At 36.9% G+C, this 21,347-nt stretch overlaps 1 protein-coding gene across 5 annotated transcripts in view; it reads right to left on the bottom strand.

The window, feature by feature from the left end:
- Window positions 1–21,347, bottom strand: part of LOC145674668 (coiled-coil domain-containing protein 102A) — a 93,810-nt gene that overhangs the window by 25,717 nt on the left and 46,746 nt on the right. For 3 of the 5 annotated variants that reach the window (XR_014129012.1, XR_014129011.1, XM_081744893.1), the window contains exons 5-6: window positions 18,783–19,116; window positions 8,847–9,053 (exon numbers count right to left, since the gene is read on the bottom strand). Coding sequence is in view for 2 of the 5 variants with exons in the window: in XM_081744893.1 (XP_081601019.1) it covers window positions 8,847–9,053; window positions 18,783–19,116 (541 nt within the window). In the remaining 3 variants the exon portion in view is untranslated. Of the gene's footprint in view, window positions 1–8,846; window positions 9,054–18,782; window positions 19,117–21,347 lie in introns of those variants that run through there. The other 2 variants (XM_081744895.1, XM_081744894.1) reach the window with 2 other exon arrangements.

Here is a 21,347-nt window from a genome sequence, read left to right as displayed (position 1 = left end):
GCGACCGCGAAAACTATGGATTTGACACTAATATCGGTCAATTTGGATTACTTTCACATGTCTCGGTATACTCCCCCAGGTGACCCCCGTCCCGCAGCGGAATAGGGTGAATTTGGAAGTTAATGCGATCGGAGTTTCACCATTGATCTCAGCGACGGTGAAAACTATGAATTCGACACTAATATCGGTTATTTTCTACATTTTCTACTTCTACCCGGTAAACACCCTCTGAGAACCCCCTGGTTCGAATTTTGACAAAAACGCTTCGCCTTGATCTGGGGCCTGGACCAAGGTACCCGTGACCAAATTTTGGTAGCTCTCGGTTCACTCGTTTGGTCCCCAGGCCGCACACAGACAGACAGACAAACACACAAACAAACTCTTTATTTTATTTTATTTATATTAGATTAGCGAAAGAGCTGAGGGGAATACACAGCTATTAAGGAGAGGATAATGTAAATTTCTAGCTAGAATGTAAAATCAAGATACGGTCGCTCGAGATCGGTTCAGAAAAGCAGTACTAAGATCAAGATTTTTTGGGGAGGGGGGATGTGAACAGCAGAATTTTTAGTAGATATGAAAAGGAAACCGATAGTTTTAGGTTTTGCAGGTTGTTACCTTGACCATGCTGCTGGGTTACGGTGACTTCTTGTTGACTCCTCGAATTGATATTGTTCATCGACTAGCTAAAAGGGTATCTGGCAGAACTCAAGTAAAATCACCCTAGAGCCTCTGTGCAAGCATCGGAAACACTCCTACTTTTCTAGCCCAATTTATTCGATTTGCTCGATTCTGATAGTTCATAGAACTTGTGTAAAGAACGCACGACTTCAGTGGACCAAACTCGCTATGACTGCATCTCTACCTTCACACACGTCCTAACAGGTCTAATCACTTGCTAAAACAGCAAAGTCCGGAAGAAGTCGAGAATATATAAAAGACATATCTAGACACGCTGAACAGCCTAAGTTGTCGAAAATAGGTCAGGCACGGTGAATAATTTGGTGGAGTAGAAGAAGCTGAAGGAGGTTCTTTTGTTTTATTTTAGATTATACAGTAGTTTAAGAGGGTGTTACAATATGTTATAAATAGAGATGCAAGGGCTCGGAAAAAAACCGGCTTTTTTGAAAAAAAAAATCGGTTTTTTCTGCTTCGTTTTTTTGCTTGGAAAATTTTGGGCTTTTTTCAAAATTCTGCTTTAAATTGATAAAGCAGACTTTGTTTCGCTTCTCTATAACACAAAAAATCATTTAATTAGTGGTTGATACTGATAATAATATAAAACCTCGAAAATAAACTATGAATTTCGAAAAGATATTTCGAACAATTTTTCTTCAACATATTTACATTATGAATTCCACGGGATTAACCAATGTATATAATAAGAATTTTTTAACCTCCTACATACAAAAGCAAGCAGAGTTGGCAAGAACCATGGTTGTTTTTGAAAATGCCAAAAACCCACTTTTTGGGGGATGTTTAAACCAGGCTTTTTTGATTTAGATATTTTGCTTTATGTATTTATATTACATATTCACAGAAATAAGTTTGTTTCGCCTTGGTGTTATTATGCAACAGCGGGGTTATGCCGGAAGAACTCCCATAAGCTTAAAGAAGTCCGGTCAGTAAATTTCTTAAATTGAGAATCTCCCGCCCTAGCCATCGGGAAAATCCTGTTATTGCTTTGCATGTAAAATTTTGAGGTCAATATATCATAATCAGTACGCTAAAACTGAGGTATTAAATTACAAATTTAGTACGTAGATATCATTGAAAGTCTAATCCAAGCTAATGTTGGAAGCTACGTAGGCAATCGATAAATTTTGGCAATTTCTATCAATATATTTAAGCAATCTTGGCTTCTTTATAAAACAACAGGCATTTAGGCATGCAGAAATATACAATTTGGTTTGTATCGTATGTTTAGGCTTAACATCCTTACGAAATACCGAGGTTATCAACGAGAAGACTTTCGCTTAAACTGACATCCGAACCGCTACTTGGTTTACGCATGAAAGAAGGGTTGTGGTTCGACCGAGAATTGAACATGGGACACCTTGATTAAAAAGTGAAAGGGAAATAAAACTATTGCAGGTGGTTTGATATCTGGAAACGTCACCACGAAGTTCACACGTTTCGCATTTTTCATTCTTTTTATTTTTTTGGTTTAAACCAGTTATTTAAAAAAAAGTTGTGTAAACCAGCCAACCCTAACAGTAAACACTTCTTTTTAAAAAATACACAAATAACTAGCAAAATAGTATGTAGTATTTTTACTTCAAAATATTCCATACCCACTTTTTGAAACAAAATAAAATTAAAGTAAAACATAAGAGAAATACTTAGATTTATATGATACACTTAAAGGCTGCACATCTAGAGCTTTTGTTTCTGTATATTCTTGAAATTCTACAGTTAAGTTTTATATAACCGCCATCACGGTTTACCCAATCCTAAAGTTTTCTGAATTTTTAACAAGAGGGATTCAACATATCATTACGGAACTTCCCCCCCCCCCCCAAAAAAAAAAAAAAAAGACTACGGAATATATTTAAGTTAAGCTAAATACAACTGCACAGCAAACATGACTGAGTGATTAGCTTTTGCGTTTCTATCGGGAAGTCCGGGATTCAACCATTCTGACAAAGCTTCTCTTCATTCTATCTGTGAATGTAGAAATAGTGCGTGTACTGTGAGTTGGCCGACTTCCTTACTTATTGTTTTTAAATCGTTATTATTACTAATTACCAGCAGTGACGGTTTTGCGAAGGTTAGGGGGGCGGCCTTTCGAACCGAAACCCGTTCCCCAAAGTTACGGAAAACAAAATATCTATTAGTTATGCCTTTACTCATAAACTTTAAGCTCCCGTCAAATAAAAATTACGAATGTTTAGAAAAACTAAACATTAGTAAGAAAAACCCTTCCCAAAATACTTTCTAAATCCGCCACTGATTCTCAGTATAAAATGATTTTTAAGGTTGTATCCGGAAGATTATTGCTAAACATATAAACGAAACGAAATATTAGTTATGCCTGTACTCATAAACTTCAAGCACCTCCCAAATAAATAGGACTTTTTAGGAAACGAAACAATCAGAAAAACCCCTACTAAAGTACTTTTCTAAATCCGCTACTGATTATTTGTATAAATTGGTATTGAAGGTTGTGTCCGGAAAATTATTGCTAAATCACTTCAAAGCTACAGTATAACAGAAATGTGGAAGTACGGTTTGACGGATATATTGAAAAACGTATGCTTTGACGAATAAATAGAAAAACGGGCAAGTTTAACTTTTGCGCTAGAAGCTAGAGTACTATAAGCTCTTAGAAATGAAACACGGATGACAAACCAAAATGATATAGAGAAGAAAAAAGATGTCGATAACTCAAAAGTTAAAATAAAGTTAAATAGCCTCTAAAATTGCCCTCAAATACTACATTCTTCATGTTAGCTTTAATTCGTAAAACATGTGCTCCATCCATCTTGATGGTGAATTTCAGAGCGAAATATTACATTTAGGTCATGGAATTCTTATCTAACTAGAGAATATTCTATAAGAAAGCTATTTAGATAGAAAAATCATGAAAATGAAAAAAGCCAAAATTTCCAAAATTCTCGTTTTGTTCCCAAAAAAGCCGGCTTTTATGTAAAAAAAAAAAAAAAAAAAAAAAAACCCGATTCAAAAAAGCTGGCTTTTTTGCATCTCTAGTTATAAATGGAAAACGAAAGCACTAGCCAGTATTATCTAGCTGAGTCAGTCACAGCCAATGCCGGACAGGCCACGTTGGCTACCTGACGATCACCAAGGACCCGAAAGGCCGGAGGGATCATGAGGCGCAGGACCTGTAGGCCTTGGTCGAATTTTTGAGATCGCGAATGCTTTCTTGAGTCTTCCTCTTAGAAAAGAAAAGAAAAAAAAAATGCTTCTTCAATTGAAGAATTGCGTAAAAAAACTGTCAAAATAACTGAAGTAACTTCACCATTATGTTCGATTGTTTCAGTATTATTGTAACTTTTTTTTGCGATCTATTTTGTACTACATATTTATTCAATACAGAAAATATGATTTTGTCACTTATCATGTTTTGCAACTGACTATATTATATATTATATATATATATATTATATATATATATATATATATATATATATATATATATATATATATATATATATATATATATATGGTGCCTTCCATTTCAATTCAGGCAGAGCATGTACCATCACCATCTCAGATATTGTTGAAACTTTTTTTTATAGCAACTAGACATGTTTTTAAGAGACCCATATTTTTTTTGTTTTGTCGAAAAAAATTTTCCCGCCAAGTAGTGGGCCATCAAAGACGGGGAGTACAATTTATGAATTGTAGAAGACATGGAAAATGGTCAACTTCGGAGCCTCACCATTCGGCTATGGAGACAGGTAGAGTTATAATTCTTGTTGTGGTATGTACATAAGGATATAAATAAACTATATTTTATTATAGTTTGGTTTGCGCATGCGTATCTTTTTGTACATAAATTAACAAATGAACATCAATTTATCTGAAAAGTCGAAGTTTGCGAATTTTTTTCGAGCACTTCCGTTTCGAATTTTAAAATTCTGTTTTCACGGTTGGTAAGACCTGGTTAGCCGCTTTCCGAAAAAAATTTTGTATCGCTTCTGTGTGCAACCGTTTTGTCGCAAAAAATTCGAGAAATTGTAAAATTTTCAAAAATCGCAATTTTTGGTCGCCATTTTCTCGAAAACACCATCTTTTAAAATTCTGAAATTTTGTCAGATGGTTCAACTTTACATGAATAATGAACACACCAAATACCATTCTCGACCAATGCTTCATGAATTAACTGCAGCCTTTTAAAGTTAGCGAAGTTTCGTTAACTTTGATGTCACAGTTAGCAACACTGAGAACAATAAAAGTGCAATGATTTGAAGATGTTTGTGGTTCACATTCGTTAAATGAAGAATAAAAGGTTTTCTTGACTGTTTTTTTTTTCATTATTTTGATTAAGAAGGCTCTCTGAAATAGTAAAATGAGCCTCCCCCTACTCCTCCGTTTTCTTAAACCGAAATAATCTGAGGTGGAAATTACGATTACGAAACACACAAATTTCAAGTTCACTTACTTAAAATGGTCTTCGGAAAGAAAATTTCATTGATTTTATTTTTATTATTATTATTATTATTATTATTATTATTATTATTATTATATATATATATATATATATATTTTTTTACATGGAACCATCATTTGCTTGGTTGGTGTCTTCTTCGCTAATAGCATGTAACCGTGCAGGTACTCCAACAGGTGTTGGCTCACTCACCACTCGTCCAGGAGTGGATTTAGGGGGAAGAAACTTTTTTATTTTATATATAAATAAAACCGATCTCAGAGTTTGGAGCTCTTAAAAGTAGCTCAAAGTAGCAGTATTACCCCCCTCCCCTTCCAGAAGTCCGTCCTGGATCCGCCCCTGCGTAGCACATTGTCGATTGTCACAAATGCTGAAGGTCCATGTGGAAGCATAAACAGCACTTCAACTTCACGTAATTCATGATTTATTAATAACATTTCTTCTACGCACCACTGGTTATCATACATATATGTATGTAACAAAAGTTCCTTTTTGGAGATTTCTTAAATCTACACTTTGAATTGCAAAAGTTTGATTTTGGGTGAAGCATAAAGTTAGTTCATGGTCACCCGTTACTGCCATAAAAACTTCGCCATTTTCCGAAAGCCAAAGATGACCGTTGAATACCAGTTACTGGTCGCATACTTTCCCTTTTTTTTTTTCTTCCGGAAGTCGTCGAATTCAGTTCCAGGCAACAAAACGAGAGTAATACCCGGAGTTTGTACTTGCACTATACTCACGAATTCTTCCGCGGTTTTAGTGGGGGCGCGGTGGCTCAGTGGTAGAGCGTTCACGTCCGGTGTTTGGGGTCCCTGGTTCGATCCAAGCTCGCACCGTGTGGGCTTTGTGGTGGACAAACACCGTGCTCGTGGGTTTTCTCGGGTTATCCTGTTTCCTCCCACTTTCTGCATTCCACCATTTCATTCATTTCTCATAATCACCTTCTTCTTTAGCCTAACCGGCATAAGCGTGGGACGTAAAACTTAAAGATTTCATCTCATTTTTTCTTCTGCGGTTTTAATACTGTGTATCTGTTTTTGCTTAAGGTTATGCCGCGTTGCCGCATTCTTTACAACTCCCCCCCCCCTTCCCCTAATACCGTCGCAGAGACCCTTGCATGGCCGGTTTCACTGCAAAACCATTGCTTTATCGGACCTGTCTGCATCTCGAACACCTGAAAGCGATTTTTAAAGTGGGATGCAGCACCATCTGAAATCACTGACACGATTTAGGAAACTGTAGACACTTATTTTCACCTTTTTCTATAAAATATATTTTCGCTTTTTTTCGAGTATTTTTAGAATCTTGTCTATGGCTATGAGTACATGAGCCGAATCGTGTTTTTTATCGTCGTTTATTACAACAAAACTGTCAGTTATTTCATATTTCGGTGATAACTCTGAATTTCACTTTGCAAAATAACAGTCCAGTTTTCAGCGAAGTCCACATGAAGTAAAATAGAATTTGTATCTTTAAATTTTATACGGTGCTTTTCGGTGGCAATTAATTCTCTTTGGATTTTCTGGTTGTAGTCATGAATTACAATTCTTACAGTTAAACCAGCAGTGTACGATACGAAAACAGAAAGTGGCACAGTTTTTTAACGAGATTATTGTTTTCCCATTTGGCATACGTAACACTTTCATTTTCATCAGGATCAATAATTAAAGACTATACACTTATTCCTTCCACTCCAGGACATTCACCACATTCTTAAAGAAGTTATTTTCTACGGATCATACTACTGAAGGAAATAGGTCACTCATGACAGCTTCAATACAGACTGCACCTTTGATTTGTAGCAACGCAGTACCAGCTAACTTAAAATTTGCACAATACACACACACACACACATACACACTTCCCTCGCAGGTTGCGGACTAACCCATTTTAGTCGAATACTGTAAAATTCCGAGTCACCCATTCTTATGTTGGGATTGTTCTGTTTAAAAAGTCAGTAAATTTCTTTGTAACGCGTAAGAAAACATTTCGATTTTTTTAACTTTTTGTCCTTTTTCGATCACTGTAATGACATCGCACTTAATTGAGACTTTGTCTGGAGCATCCCAAATCATCACTGAGGTAATAGTTCAGGCTTTTGTAGATCATCAGAATTTATTGGATGGCCATTTCAAGTAAACTTAAAATTTGTGTGTTTCGTAATCGTAATTTCCACCTCAGATTATTTCGGTTTAAGAAAACAAAACGGAGCAGTAGGGGGAGGCTCATTTTACTATTTCAGAGAGCCTTCTTAATCAAAATAATGTAAAAAAAACAGTCAAGAAAACCTTTTATTCTTCATTTAACGAATGTGAACCACAAACATCATCAAATCATTGCACTTTTATTGTTCTCAGTGTTGCTAACTGTGACATCAAAGTTAACGAAACTTCGCTAACTTTAAAAGGCTGCAGTTAATTCATGAAGCATTGGTCGAGAATGGTATTTGGTGTGTTCATTTTTCATGTAAAGTTGAACCATCTGACAAAATTTCAGAATTTTAAAAGATGGTGTTTTCGAGAAAATGGCGACCAAAAATTGCGATTTTTGAAAATTTTACAATTTCTCGAATTTTTTGCGACAAAACGGTTGCACACAGAAGCGATACAAATTTTTTTTCGGAAAGCGGCTAACCAGGTCTTACCAACTGCGAAAACAGAATTTTAAAATTCGAAACGGAAGTGCTCGAAAAAAATTCGCAAACTTCGACTTTTCAGATAAATTGATGTTCATTTGTTAATTTATGTACAAAAAGATACGCATGCGCAAACCAAACTATAATAAAATATAGTTTATTTATATCCTTATGTACATACCACAACAAGAATTATAACTCTACCTGTCTCCATAGCCGAATGGTGAGGCTCCGAAGTTGACCATTTTCCATGTCTTCTACAATTCATAAATTGTACTCCCCGTCTTTGATGGCCCATTACTTGGCGGGAAAATTTTTTTCGACAAAACAAAAAATACGGGTCTCTTAAAAACATGTCTAGTTGCTATAAAAAAAAAGTTTCAACAATATCTGAGATGGTGATGGTACAATTTTATATTTTTTTGCCTGAGTTGAAATGGAAGGCACCAAATATATATATATATGGGGGGCCTTCAAGAACCCGCGCCAAGGGCCCTCAACTTGGCCAGTCCGACACTGGTCACAGCTCTCTTTCAAAGTGCTTCATTCGTTTACGTATTCGTCACACTGATAATAAACACAAAAAATAAATAAATAAATAAATAAATAAAAATAAAATAAAATAAAATAAATAACTTTCTACATTACAGTCCGATCAGTAATAATCAGTAATCAATCGATATGTAAACTGACTGATTTTGAGAATCAAATATTTACATCTATCCGACAATATATTAATGATGTTAATGAAACAGTGGAATGATGGAAGTGGGAGGAAACGGAAGAACCCCGAGAAAACCTATATGTACATTGTTTATCCACAACAAAGCCCGCTTGGTGGAAATTATGGTGAGTTTGTGAGGCCAACTTCTGTAATGAAGCACTTCCATGTAAATGGACATTTACATTTAATTGAACCTTATATTTAGGAAGAAAGCATGACTGTATCAATACGTAAGATGATTAGCATTAGGTAGAAAGAAAATTTAATTCTTTGACGTTGCCCACCAAAAAAGAAAAGAACCTCCTAAAATTAAATTCGTGTTTAGACATGAAGAACATTGGTAGTACTTTTACCTTATTTCTATCTGCTAGATCTTGTTGTAATTGTCGCAATTCAGCGTCTGCCGTAGACAGCGGCCGACCTCTCCTTTCCAGCCTCTCCTGAAGGTCCCGGAGTTCTGCTCTGAGTTTTTTATTGTCTCGTTCGAGGCCTAGTTTCTCTGTCTCCAGACGCTCTCGTTTTCCCCACTCGGATGCATTCTCTGCCTGAAGACGCTCCAACTGGAAAAAATAATACACATTCCTCTTTGTAAAATAAAACAAAATTGTGGTATATCATTTCTCTAATTAAATAATAGAGTTTGTCGAGAAGTGTGGCTATTTCATTACTACTTCATGAATGAGCATGTAAATTGACCCTTCGTTATACTACCCAAAACCACTGCATGGATTTAAAAAGAAAAGCACCATTCCACCTTACGGGATGTGATTTTTTTAAATATATACATATAGAGGAAGCTCTAAAAGTTACAATTAGCAAATTTCACACCTTTACGTCATTTAGAATAACTACTTCTACATTACCTTAAGACATCTAATCACTACGAAATTAAAATATCGCTAATTTTACACTAATTACGTGATGTCTTCAAATAGATAAAATAAAATCAAATGTGGAGCTACAGCGCGCTAGAGAATATTATTTTGCATGAGGTACCGTTATCACGAATTACCTAGTAGCTTTCGGTCTGCAGCCATTTAAAAACGCGAAAATAAATGCCGATTTTCTAAATGACTGGAAATCTAAAGCGGATAAGTGAATCGTGATAACGGTATCTCATGTAAAATAATATTGTCTAGCGAGCTCTTGTTCCACTTTTCAATTATCTTTTCTCTGTTTGAATATATCACATAATTACTGTAAAATCAGCGGTAATTTAATTTCGCTGTGATGGGGCGTCTTAAGTACTCTGTCTTTACTCACAGGTTCCTCGCCTCAAATCGAAAAGATTTCATGGTTTACGGTCCTCAGTTAAGCTTTTCGTTCTCGAGTAAGAATAATTTCCTTTCAATATAACAACTTAAGGAAATAAACTGGTTATCATTATAACTATTCATTTGGACTAATCTTGGTATTCTTCTGTCATTTTAGCCAGCTTAATGAAGAGAGAGAGAATGGAAGTGGATATTTGTTATATGAAGTTATTTTATCTAGGAAATGTATCTAAAAACATAATCACCACCCGCAATAGGGACAAAATATTATATTGGAATTCCATTATTGCTTTCAACAAAATAACTATTGAAAATGTGCCAACAAACTGTGCCGTGTGAAAAATGAAAAAATGAAATATCAGCTTGTGGATACTAATCACAAGTCAACCGAAGCAGAAAATGCATTGCGTTATTCACAAATAGAAGACCGGTACTGTTTGAGGTCTCAATATGATAGCCATATAGTACATCTGCACCACTCAAAGTTTTGAGTAATATCAAAAAAAGTTTCAAAGTGATTCTGTGGAAGTTCAAATTTTTTAAAAGTGTAACTTTTCTTACAGATAATATCGCGGTATTTGTATATATTTTAATTCTTAAAACTTTTTTTTTTTTTAAATACTTCTGTGTTATAACGGAGTACCATGTGGTGAGCTTTAAGAAAACGTTGCTGAGGAAGATGTAACTTCTCATTGAAAATTTCCCAATTACTTAGTCCAGATGTCCAAGGTTAGTCCAAGTAAAAGTCTCTTCAATTTAATCCACCAATTACAGTCATATTCACGTATTTCTGTAGCTAATTGCGTTGGATTGATCCTACATTAAAATTTGATTTCTGAGACGTTGAAATCTCTACGTTTCGCAAGACTGCAGTAATTTATGTACAACAATAACAGGACCGAGACTCCAACCCGCGATCTCCAGCATACCGCGCAGATGCGATCATCACTATGCCACCCAGTCCGCTTCCCAGAAGAGTCACCCCCAGTGAGTCACTTTTTCACTTTTTGTGTGTTATAGAATTGACACCTGTATAGGATCTGGCGTGAAAAAAAAAAAAAAATCAGTTGTTTTCTCCTTTCATTAGCATATATGAAATCACAACCGTCATAACGTGCTAGGTATATGGACGCAGGATTGTCCAATCACAGCACTGGTCTGTGGTGCAACCCACGTGGTCCGAAATGAGAGCACCGACCTCGAGAGTAAGAGAGTGGGGGGGGGGGCTGTTCTGGAAAGCAAACTGGGTGGCGTCGTGGTTAACACATAGGCACGGTATGCCGAAAGTCCCGGGTTCGAATTTCGGAAAAGTCAGTCACTTTTTTCATCGAATTTCGGAGCAGTCAGTCACTTTTTTCACACTTTGTGTGTTATAGGTTTTAAAAGTTACATGTCACGAGGGTAGTACTGCCTGAAGAGCTGCTGGAAGCGAATCTTCGGATTGATAACTGAAAAAGAAATGTCGACAGGGTGACCTTGTTGATATTTAAAATTTGTTCTGCGTGAGAGTCACGGAAACGTTCACCAATTTTGTGACTGACTCAGACAAATTTTCAAAAAGTTTTCTTCTTCTATGAAATGTAGTAGCTTTACAGAGTTGAGACAAGTATTTACCAAACCCACACTGAAAAAAAAAATAAATAAATAAATAAAACTGACATTGAAACTATCACACTTTTAACAAGGAATAAGTGTCGCTTTTTCTAATCGTGGGTTGACAAGCATGAAATCTAACTAGATGTGATTATGAAAGGGGAAAAAATAATATCTTTTAAGTGAGTGAAAATTTTAGTAGTAAGAGATGCTAATTACGAGCAGACATAATTACATGCATTGGTTTCATCAATTTTTCATTAAGATTAGTTATAGAAAAAACTTAAATTACGACAGTATATGTCATCTATTGACGCATGCCAGGCGATGGGGAAAATCTATCATACACTTACCTTTACGATAATTACCAGAAAAATGCTTGTAAGAAATTTATAATTATAATTATCCATAAATAACGCCGAAGTAAAATTTTCAAAAATCTAAAATTCAAAGCAGTGATTATACAAAATAACTTAATTAGAAACCAAAGAGTGTCTCAAAAAGAACGCCGGATTTGAAAAATCCATTATTTTTATTTATTCTTGTTGGCAACACTGTTTTTGCATGTTTTGTTATCAGTGATTATTGAGGTTTTGTTTCGATGCTGTGCTTTTGTTTTCCAGGTCAATGTTTGTGGAGTATCGTCACAGAAAGATACAGTAAGAAACAGCGAGTGTTGATTGTTAAAACTCACTACAAGAATGGTGAAAGTTTCGCGGAAGCTGTTCGGAAACTCGGACGATTCTTGGACACAACAATGCATCAAATGAATCCACTGTTCGCAGGTTGCTCAGAAATTTGAACAAACCGGTTCAATAGTAGACATCAAAAGCCCTGGACGCCCTCCAAGTGGCCGGAGTGAGGCAAATGCTGTTGCTATGTGTGATTCTGTTACTGTGAATCCGGGAAAATCATGTCGCCGTCGTGCTCAAGAAATGCACATGGTCCAGCAACAATGCACAGAACTTAACAACAGATTTGCACTTACACCCGTACAGAGTTCAGGTAACACAGGAACTTAAACCAGCGGATCATGGAAAACGACGGCAATTTGTGCAACAGATCCTGGAAAAGTAATGAGAGTGTCATGGTTTCACAAAACGTATCATTTTCTCAGAGGAAGCTCACTTCCATTTAAACTGCTTTTGTGAACAAACATAATTACCGAATATGGGAATCAGAGAACCCAAGAGTAATTCACGTAGAAGACATGCATCCTCAGCGAGTTACGATTTGGTGTGGGCTTTGGAGTGGGGGCTTAATCTGTCCTTACTTTTTTAAAGATGTATAAGGAAGGGCTGTCAGTGAATGGAATTCTTTATCGTGCGATGCTCACTGCTTTCCTTTGAGCCCGTTTGGATCAAATGGACATCAACAATTCATGGTTCCAACAAGACGGCGTAACATGCCACACTTCAGAAGACAACCACTCTGCTGTGCGAAAAGTTCCCGGACAGACTAATCTCGTTACGAGGAGACCAAACCTACCCACCTCGATCTTGTAACCTGACACCTTGTGACTTTTTTCTATGGGGGTACGCTGTCACGAGTTTACCAGAACAAACCCCGTAATCTGTTGGAACTCAAACAAGAAATTCGATGTGTCCTCAACAAAGTTGATGGGGAAATGTGTGGACGCCTGATGGTTAATTTCACGGACCGAGCGATCGCGTGTAGTGCTAATAGGGGACGCGGGTCATATAACCGGTATTGTGTTTCACATTTAAACCTCAACATCTTCTGGAGAGAATGATATATTTTGTTTGTTTCAAATAAATTCGATTTATAGCAGCTTCAAATCCGGCGTCTTTTATGAGACAGCCTTTGTTTAACATGTTTTTTTTTTCTCGAGCTGGTGACTGCTGAGGTAAAAAAAAAAAAAGGTCACTTTTACAAAAATGTACAGGATTGCAATCTGCGATTTTTTACTATTTATATCCTTATGGCGTCCTTCGATGTTACGAAAGATGCGACCTGTTATTACAGTGGAATCCGAGTCATTACTGTATACTCACAATCTCCAATTTTTACTAAATATAATCTTTAAATAATTTTCTCTCGAGTTTTTCCAAGGGACAAACGTAAATATTGTAATATCTCACATAGTTTTGTTTATAAACAACCAACACGTGTTTATATTTACAAGTACCAACCATGTGCGCCATAGGTGGCAGACGACAGGAAAACCAACGACGCCACTGGTCACGTGACAACGAAGGAACACCAGCGCCACCACCTCACCTGGAACACCTGTATAACTGAGAGAATTTCGACAGGCATCATACTAGTCACCCTTCCTTTAGCTTGCTCTGGAGCTCTAGGAGATACCTAACCTAAAACCTCTTGTTTGCTTAGAACTCTAGGGTTCCCTCTTCCCACTCAGCTTGCTCGGAGCTTTGTTGGGACTCCTAACCTCAGTCACCTAGCTTGTTCCGGAGCTCTGTGGAGATCCTTCTCTAGGTTGCTCGGGTCTTGGGTCACGTCTCTTTACCCAGTATTAGAGAATTGACAATATAGTGATATTTGTAATAAACTGTGTATAGAGGATTTTTGTAATAAGAGTCGGTAGTGGGAAAACGATTCGGACTGTAATTTCCTCTACATTTGCTCTACCTATACCTGCATAAACAGAACTTTACAGTATATAGGAAAGAACAGTACTTCTTCAAATTTATCGGAAACCAAATATAAATTAAAGCAATTAATAAACATATTGATTGCAATTTCGTTCGATACTATCACGAGGAACTCTGTTAAGAGAAATTTATGACTAACGGTGTTAATAAACTACTAATTTTTCTGTGATTATTAATTACTAATTTTGCGACTGTGTTTTTGAACAGTTTTCTCTTCTAACCGAAAAGAAAAACTAACTTAAATTTCAAGCCTATGAAAATCGCCTAACATGAGCATGAAATAAGCTATCTATCAAAGCCAAACTTATTATGCCTTTTCTAGAAAAAAAAAAATTACAGGAAATGACACAATTATAGAAATCAGATTGAAAAAATTAATAAATAAAACTTATAGTTTCAGGTCCTCTATTAAAACGCAAACGGATGATCCTGAAGGAATTAATGGAATGGCAAAATAAGAAAGCTCCCCTGTGTGGCCTGGGATTAAAGATATGATCCTTGCATTAGAGATGAGTGCTCTACAGGTTGAATTTGCGTCCTCCTTATTTGTCTCAAGTTGTTGATTTGAGTTGATTTTGAGTTTTACGTCCCGTTCAACAGCGAGGCTATATGAGATGTGGACCTACTGATTAACGTGGAAACCAAGCCGCATGAATTCCCACCGGGAATTGTCTCAAGTTGTATGCCGTGATACTTTCTCAATGTTGAAACCAGAAGTGGTAGTAGATTCTACACTTGCGGTTTTAGTACAGAAATTAGAGAGGAGATGGAATATATTCTTGAGACGTTTAATTTACTGCAGAAAACTGCTTCTCGTTATTCATTAGCGTTTTTACTTTATAGCGATTAATGTTAAAAATGAAAATGTCTGGATTTCTACTGTTTCCGGTTTGTATAGAAGGTTGAAAAGACGGTACTATTCGTAGAACGCTAAATCGATTCCAAAAAAATATCTCCACATTTTGTTTTATGTTGATCAATATTGAGTCCAGTTGATTTTCAGTTTAACGTCTCTTTGAGCAACTAGGTTATATGAGACGGGACCTATTGACGTGGAATTCGAAACATATGAGCTCCCGCCGGGAATCGAATCCGGTCTCCCACGCCAAAGGTGCGTACGCTAACCGCTTACCCACTAAAGAGCTCTTGATCAATATTGAAACAGAAAGCTCTGTAATGAATTTTTGTCCCTTCCAGTCTTAGTAAAAAGTTGAGAGTAGAGAGTAACTGTATTTTTGGGTCGCTTAATCGATTGAAGCAAATCGCTTTTCGCAATCTATTATCGTTGTTGCTCTATAGTGATCGACGTTAAAAGCGGATATGGTTCAAAAATTAAATCTTTAAGTTTAACGTCCCACGTTTATGCCGGTTAGGCTAAAGGAGACAGTGATAATGAGAAATGAGTGAAATGGTGGAATGAAGAAAGTGGGAGGAAACGGGAGAACCCCGAGAAAACCCACGAGCACGGTGTTTGTCCACCACAAAGTCCACACGGCGCGAGCTGGGATCCAACCAGGGACCCCAAGCACCAGAGGTGAACGCTCTACCACTGAGCCACCGCGCTCCCACGGATATACTTGATTTCTACCACTTCTGCTGGATGGATCACTTTGATCACAGAACTGAATTTCTAATTTTTCACCCTCTACGGCCTGGCCAAAATTGATGGTGAACATTCAAGCATTTGTTGAGATTCTGTCTCCCAAGCGGACGGACAGGGTAAGTATATAAGGTGTTCAGAAAGTAACTATGCAGTTTCATAACTTGGCGTATTTTACAAATACAAATACATAACTTGCAGTAACAAATACAAATACCTGGTCAAATATGGTTCAAATATGTCAAACAATGGAAAATGTTGTATTACTAATTGACAATCATATCAATCATCACTTAGCACACCACAACATGGCACTACATAGTTACTTTCTGAACACCCGGTATAAAGGAGTATTGGTTTGTAAAACGAAGTCCACAAAATTATTGCGAAGACTTGTAAAAAAACAGTGGTCGCCACGATATGCAGCACCATGGAACGCGTTTAATGTCCGGTCGTCTTTAGAGTAAGGTACACTAATGGTGTTGGTAAAACAAAAGGGAATGAAAATACGAAAGACGCAAAAACACAGATGCTAGAGCCAGGGCCGGATCCAGGGCTGTCTGAGGGGGGGAGGTACACCAATAACTACTAAAATAACCAATCACACTGAAACTCTTCAAAGTGATATGTAGCAATATCCTTACCCCTGACAACACTGATGCATAAAACGAAGGAAAATATTTTAAACAGAGTCGAAGGGTAATGCGAAAAAAAAAAAAAATGTTCTCCCCTCCTGGCTTCTGTTTCCCTACGTACTTGACGAATGCTATATTGTTTTGCTTGGTACATCCTTTTCTTTCAACCTTTATAAAATCGACTTCAACTATTGCTTTTGCAAAGCTCTGCTTTCTTTTAAGCCCCAAACGGAAACATGATGGCAGAAAGTTTCGGAAAGTGTTGCTATTTTCACTGCTAGCTTCTCATTTTAGATAGTGTATATTTACAACGAGGAGGGGGGGGCACGTGCACCTTTGAACTCCCCCCCCCTAAATCCGGCCCTGGCTAGAGCCATATGATGAGATCAGAACTTGAAGTTGCAAACCTGTCCTCTAAAGTTACATTAAACCGCCACAAATTATGGTAGCAGCGCCACCACATGATCCATTTCCTCTCAAATAACTCTGGGATGTTTTTGAGTGGAAAAATGGAAGCAGCGACACCTGGGAAATGAAAGGCGGCAACAAGAGTTGCGACGCTCTGTTGAGTCTTTCATGTTTCTGATCTGCAGATCGAAATACCAAGTGTCTTTGGATGCTGTGCATCAACATTTGAAAGCATCTTGGAATACCTCAAACCCCACAAAGAAAAGTTCCAGAAAGTTTACCATTATTTCCTCCCATCACGGACAGATTAAGAAGTTTTGGGTTCACATTGTCTTAATACAGCTTTGTAACCACCAAGGAATCTCAAAAACAATCGCAAGTATACGATATCTTCACACACCTTTTATGTCTATCAATCATTGCTTTATTATTATTATTATTATTATTATTATTATTATTATTATTAAAGTTTAACGTCACACCATTATGCTCCTAGGCTAAGAGAAGCGGTGATGACAACAATGAACAAAACATTGGAATGAAACGGGAGAACCCACGTACATGGTATTTGTTCACCACGACTATCAATCTATGCGTTAATGCCAGGAGTCGTACATTGGTACGATAGAAAGAAATGTCTCTACGAGAATTAAATATCATATTACGGCCGCCTAAAATAAACACAGCTCTATATATATATATATATATATATATATATATATATATATATATATATATATATATATATATATATATATATAAAATGGTGCTGGTGGAGAGCGGGGAGAAAAATCGTCACCAAACCTACGCACGGTTCACAAACTATGAACCCTGTAAATTTTCTATTTAAGTCTTGTTCCTTAAAGATTGTCTGTAATACAGTTCTTACTAATTCCTCATAGTATTAGTCATTAGCGGTTGGGAAAGTGTTGCAAAGGAAAGCTCACTTGTAATTATCCGATTGTCAAGCTTTGTAATCGCGATACACCAAAGTTTACTATCATTTGGTATATTCTGGAAAAAAACACTAAAGTTAAAAAAAAAGAAAGGAAGAAAGAAAAAGAAATGAATGGGAAGGAGAGGACTGCTTCCTAAGGAAACTCGAGCAATGCCCGTTTGCTGACTGGTATATTATGAACATCGTAATGGATACCAATGTCTAGAATTTTCCAAGGTTTTAGGCTATAGAAGATAACTTACTCTTGCGTGAACTTCTCTCAGGCGCTTGAAGATAATTGTGAAAAATTCGAAGAAGAGTTGAAGATAGATTTACTCCCAGTGAAATGCTAGGTTAATGTGAAAAATTCAAGGTAACTATGGGTAAAGGCGGAGGTATGTTTCTGCTCAGCACTTGATGTCAAGTGGTCATCATTTCGTCCGGGTCGACCCAAGGGAAGAAATTCAGGAATGCACAGATAATGGTGGAAACGGATCGCTGTCCAGTGTGGTGGTAGTTCAGCGTGAACGAATTCAAAGCAACCACGGGTAAAGACAGTGATTCCACGGCAGTACGTTTCAACTGATGATTTGTTGTATGTGGCGTATCCTGATTATTCACTCTATCAATGCAGCAGCCCAATGAATGTCTAGTGATTTCAATATGAAGAATTCACTATGCAGAGGTAATTCTCTGATGAACATTGGCAGGGTTATAAGGAGATGAGGTACCTACCGCAGTAAAGTCTGGGATTAAAACCTGGGGGAATCGCCATGGCTTCCATCGTTTCAAATCCAATCAATGAATCCAGGATTTTTTTTTTTTTTATGCACATGTATAAACAGAGATATTACGTCCCCATTCTATTTTATTTCAATATACCCTTCCAGGTAATGTCGCACGATTTTAAAGCAAATTTTATCCTGATTTAGTGCTTTGTTTTCATTTTTCTTATCTTGTTACTAATATAATTTTACCGGTCAGAAAATAATTAGTGAAATATAATTGTGTCATGACCTTGATCTAAATGGCGTTTGGGAAAAAATTAAAAAACTTAGCATCTACAGCGGAAGTGCGCTATTTAAAAAATTCTCATAGCGTAGGTTCTGCATTTCTAATATTTCGCCAAGCGAAGTCAGCGTGTGCTATTGTACAAATGGAGATAATCGTTTTTAAAACGAACCACACAACCATAAAGTCCTTCACCTCTGATTTATATTCAGAAGTTGTAGAACCACTGGGGGTACTTGGTCTGGCAGTAGTCTCGGACCAACCCCCTAGGGAGCTTAAAGTAGCTCTTATCCTGGTTCCCACCTCGGCCCTTAGATCAGCCAGCCTCTTGTCCATGGTCTCCCGCGTGGAAGCTTCGTCTTGGAGATCCAACTGGATTGAGCGTACTTCGTCCTGGTGCAACGTCTGCAACTGAAGAAGTTCTCTCACCACCTCCTGCCGTGACACTCTCAAGTCCTCACAACGACCTCGCGTCTGCGTCAACTCCAGTTGAAGTTTCTCCAGGTTCCGATGCAACTGCAACTTCTCCCTACAAGTACAATAATCACAAATCAATACTGATGTAGACTAAACTATATTTTATTCATTTATTTATGTTTAAAAGATCTGATTGATTTGCGGTTATATGACACGTCGACCTACATCTTAACTTTAGTTCCGAATTACATCAGCTCCCACCGGGAATCGAGCCCGGGTCTCCCGTTCCAAGATGCGTACACTAACCATATAGCCATGAGGGAGTTCTTTAAAAGATCTATATGACAGGTTCTACATGGAATTATTGGAAATTGGAGAACGGATAAAAAGTTATTTGTCTTATGATTTGTTATGAATGGAATATGCAACAACTGAAATAATTCTGCGCTTGATGCTTAGTTACGACTAGCAGCGTTCACCCCGCTTCGCTGCGGTCACCCCGGAACGCAATAAACTTTGTTACTTAGATAATTTTTACTTTTTCGCTTTCAAGTGATATGATAAAAACCATAGAATATTGCACTAATGTTAACATTATATCGCCTGTCATTTATGTTAACCCGCCCCGCTTCGCTGCGGTCATCCCGGAACGCAATAAACTTTGTTACTTAGATAATTTTTACTTTTTCGCTTTCAAGTGATTTATAGCGCCTGTCAGTTATGTTAACCCGCCGAGTCACAGGGTCATGCGGGTTGCATATAAATACGTTTATTTTTATACCTATGATGAACTAATAACAAAGGATTTGTACGTATGGACACCTGAATGGTCAATTATCTCAAGACACTGGTAATTGAAAATTAAAGTGATATGATAAAAACCATCTAGGGTCCACATCCTAACAACCCCCCAAAAATGAAAGAAATCGGTTCAGCCGTATTAGCGTGATGAGCGGACAAAGGATTTTTTGTACGTATTGACACCTGATTGGTCAATTATCTCAAGACACTGGTAATTGAAAATTAAAGTGATATGATAAAAACCATCTAGGGTCCAAATCCTAACAACCCCCCAAAAATGAAAGAAATCGGTTCAGCCGTATTAGCGTGATGAGCGGACAAAGGATTTTGTGCGTTCTCTTTTATATATATAGATTAGTTTTGTTCACATTTCAAGAAGTTTACATTTTTGAATGGCCCCTAAATCGAGTTCTCGTACTTTTTATGGAATAAGCACATCATACTGAGTTAAGTGATACTTTGAGTTTGACTACACTATGTGTAATTCTCCAGATATAAGGCATGCAAGAAAATTTTTGATTGAAATTTAATCGTTTGGTGATTTTTCGGTTTTAAAAACAGAAACCGATTCTCGATTTTTCAAATTAAACTTTTTTAAAATCGAAACTGAATTTCAGTTTCGAAATATCAGAATATTTTCAAAACCCCAAAAGCATTGGTGATTTTAATAGTCCCCATTACAAAAACACAAATTTCACACAAATAAGAATACTCGAATTAAGAGGAACGCTTTCCTTTCTTTACATTCATTATTTGTTCATTTGCCCTAGCATTCGAAACAGTCCGTATGTAACCAGCGCCGAAGTGAGAAATTTCTTGAAACATACATAATAGCTTACTTTGTTATCGTTTATATTTATTAGTGATTGTAGTTTGCTCTATGAATGCTTCTGTTTGTAGTCGAGTTTTCTTAGTTTCTCTCTTTCTACAGAAACAGTGTTTACCATAAACTATAATTGTTCCTCAGAAAAAAGAAGGAAAAGAAAACATCCACACACCTTATTGATCAATCATGAAACGTGATCTTTCATTTTATCACTGTATACACAAAATGTAAATTCTTTAACAGAGAGTAAAATCGGGTGATTTTCTTCGAGGTCCATTATACGGTTTACTTCGTAGTTTAACTTGGTTCAACCTAAACTCGACAAAATTTATATAGATTATGAGCAAATATACACCGTGTCCATAAATGTTTACCCTCAGGATTATATAACAGCTATATTTATGATTCTAAGGTTGGAACCCATGAAGTTTCTGTACAGTTGTGTCGCATTCAACTCTTTCGCCACAACGAGCGTTGTGTGAGCTATATCGCAAAAATGGCTTCCCCTCAGGAGAAAGGTCAATGTATTGTGGCTTGCAAAAACCAAATCACCGATTACTGTGTAGCCAAAGTTTAGATTCCATTATGGAAAGAAAGCACCTGATGTCAGGTTAATCAGAACATGGATGGAAACTTTCTTAGTAACAGGGTCAGTTCAGAAACGTACAAGCACCACAGACCATCTGTTTCAGAGGATACTGTACACGTAGTTCACA

Source organism: Thermobia domestica, chromosome 17, assembly GCF_964235325.1.
Source record: "Thermobia domestica chromosome 17, izTheDome1.hap1.1, whole genome shotgun sequence".
NCBI lineage: Eukaryota > Metazoa > Arthropoda > Insecta > Zygentoma > Lepismatidae > Thermobia > Thermobia domestica.
The sequence above is the reverse complement of the archived record's forward strand: the minus strand, read 5'-3'. Positions and strand labels throughout refer to the sequence as shown.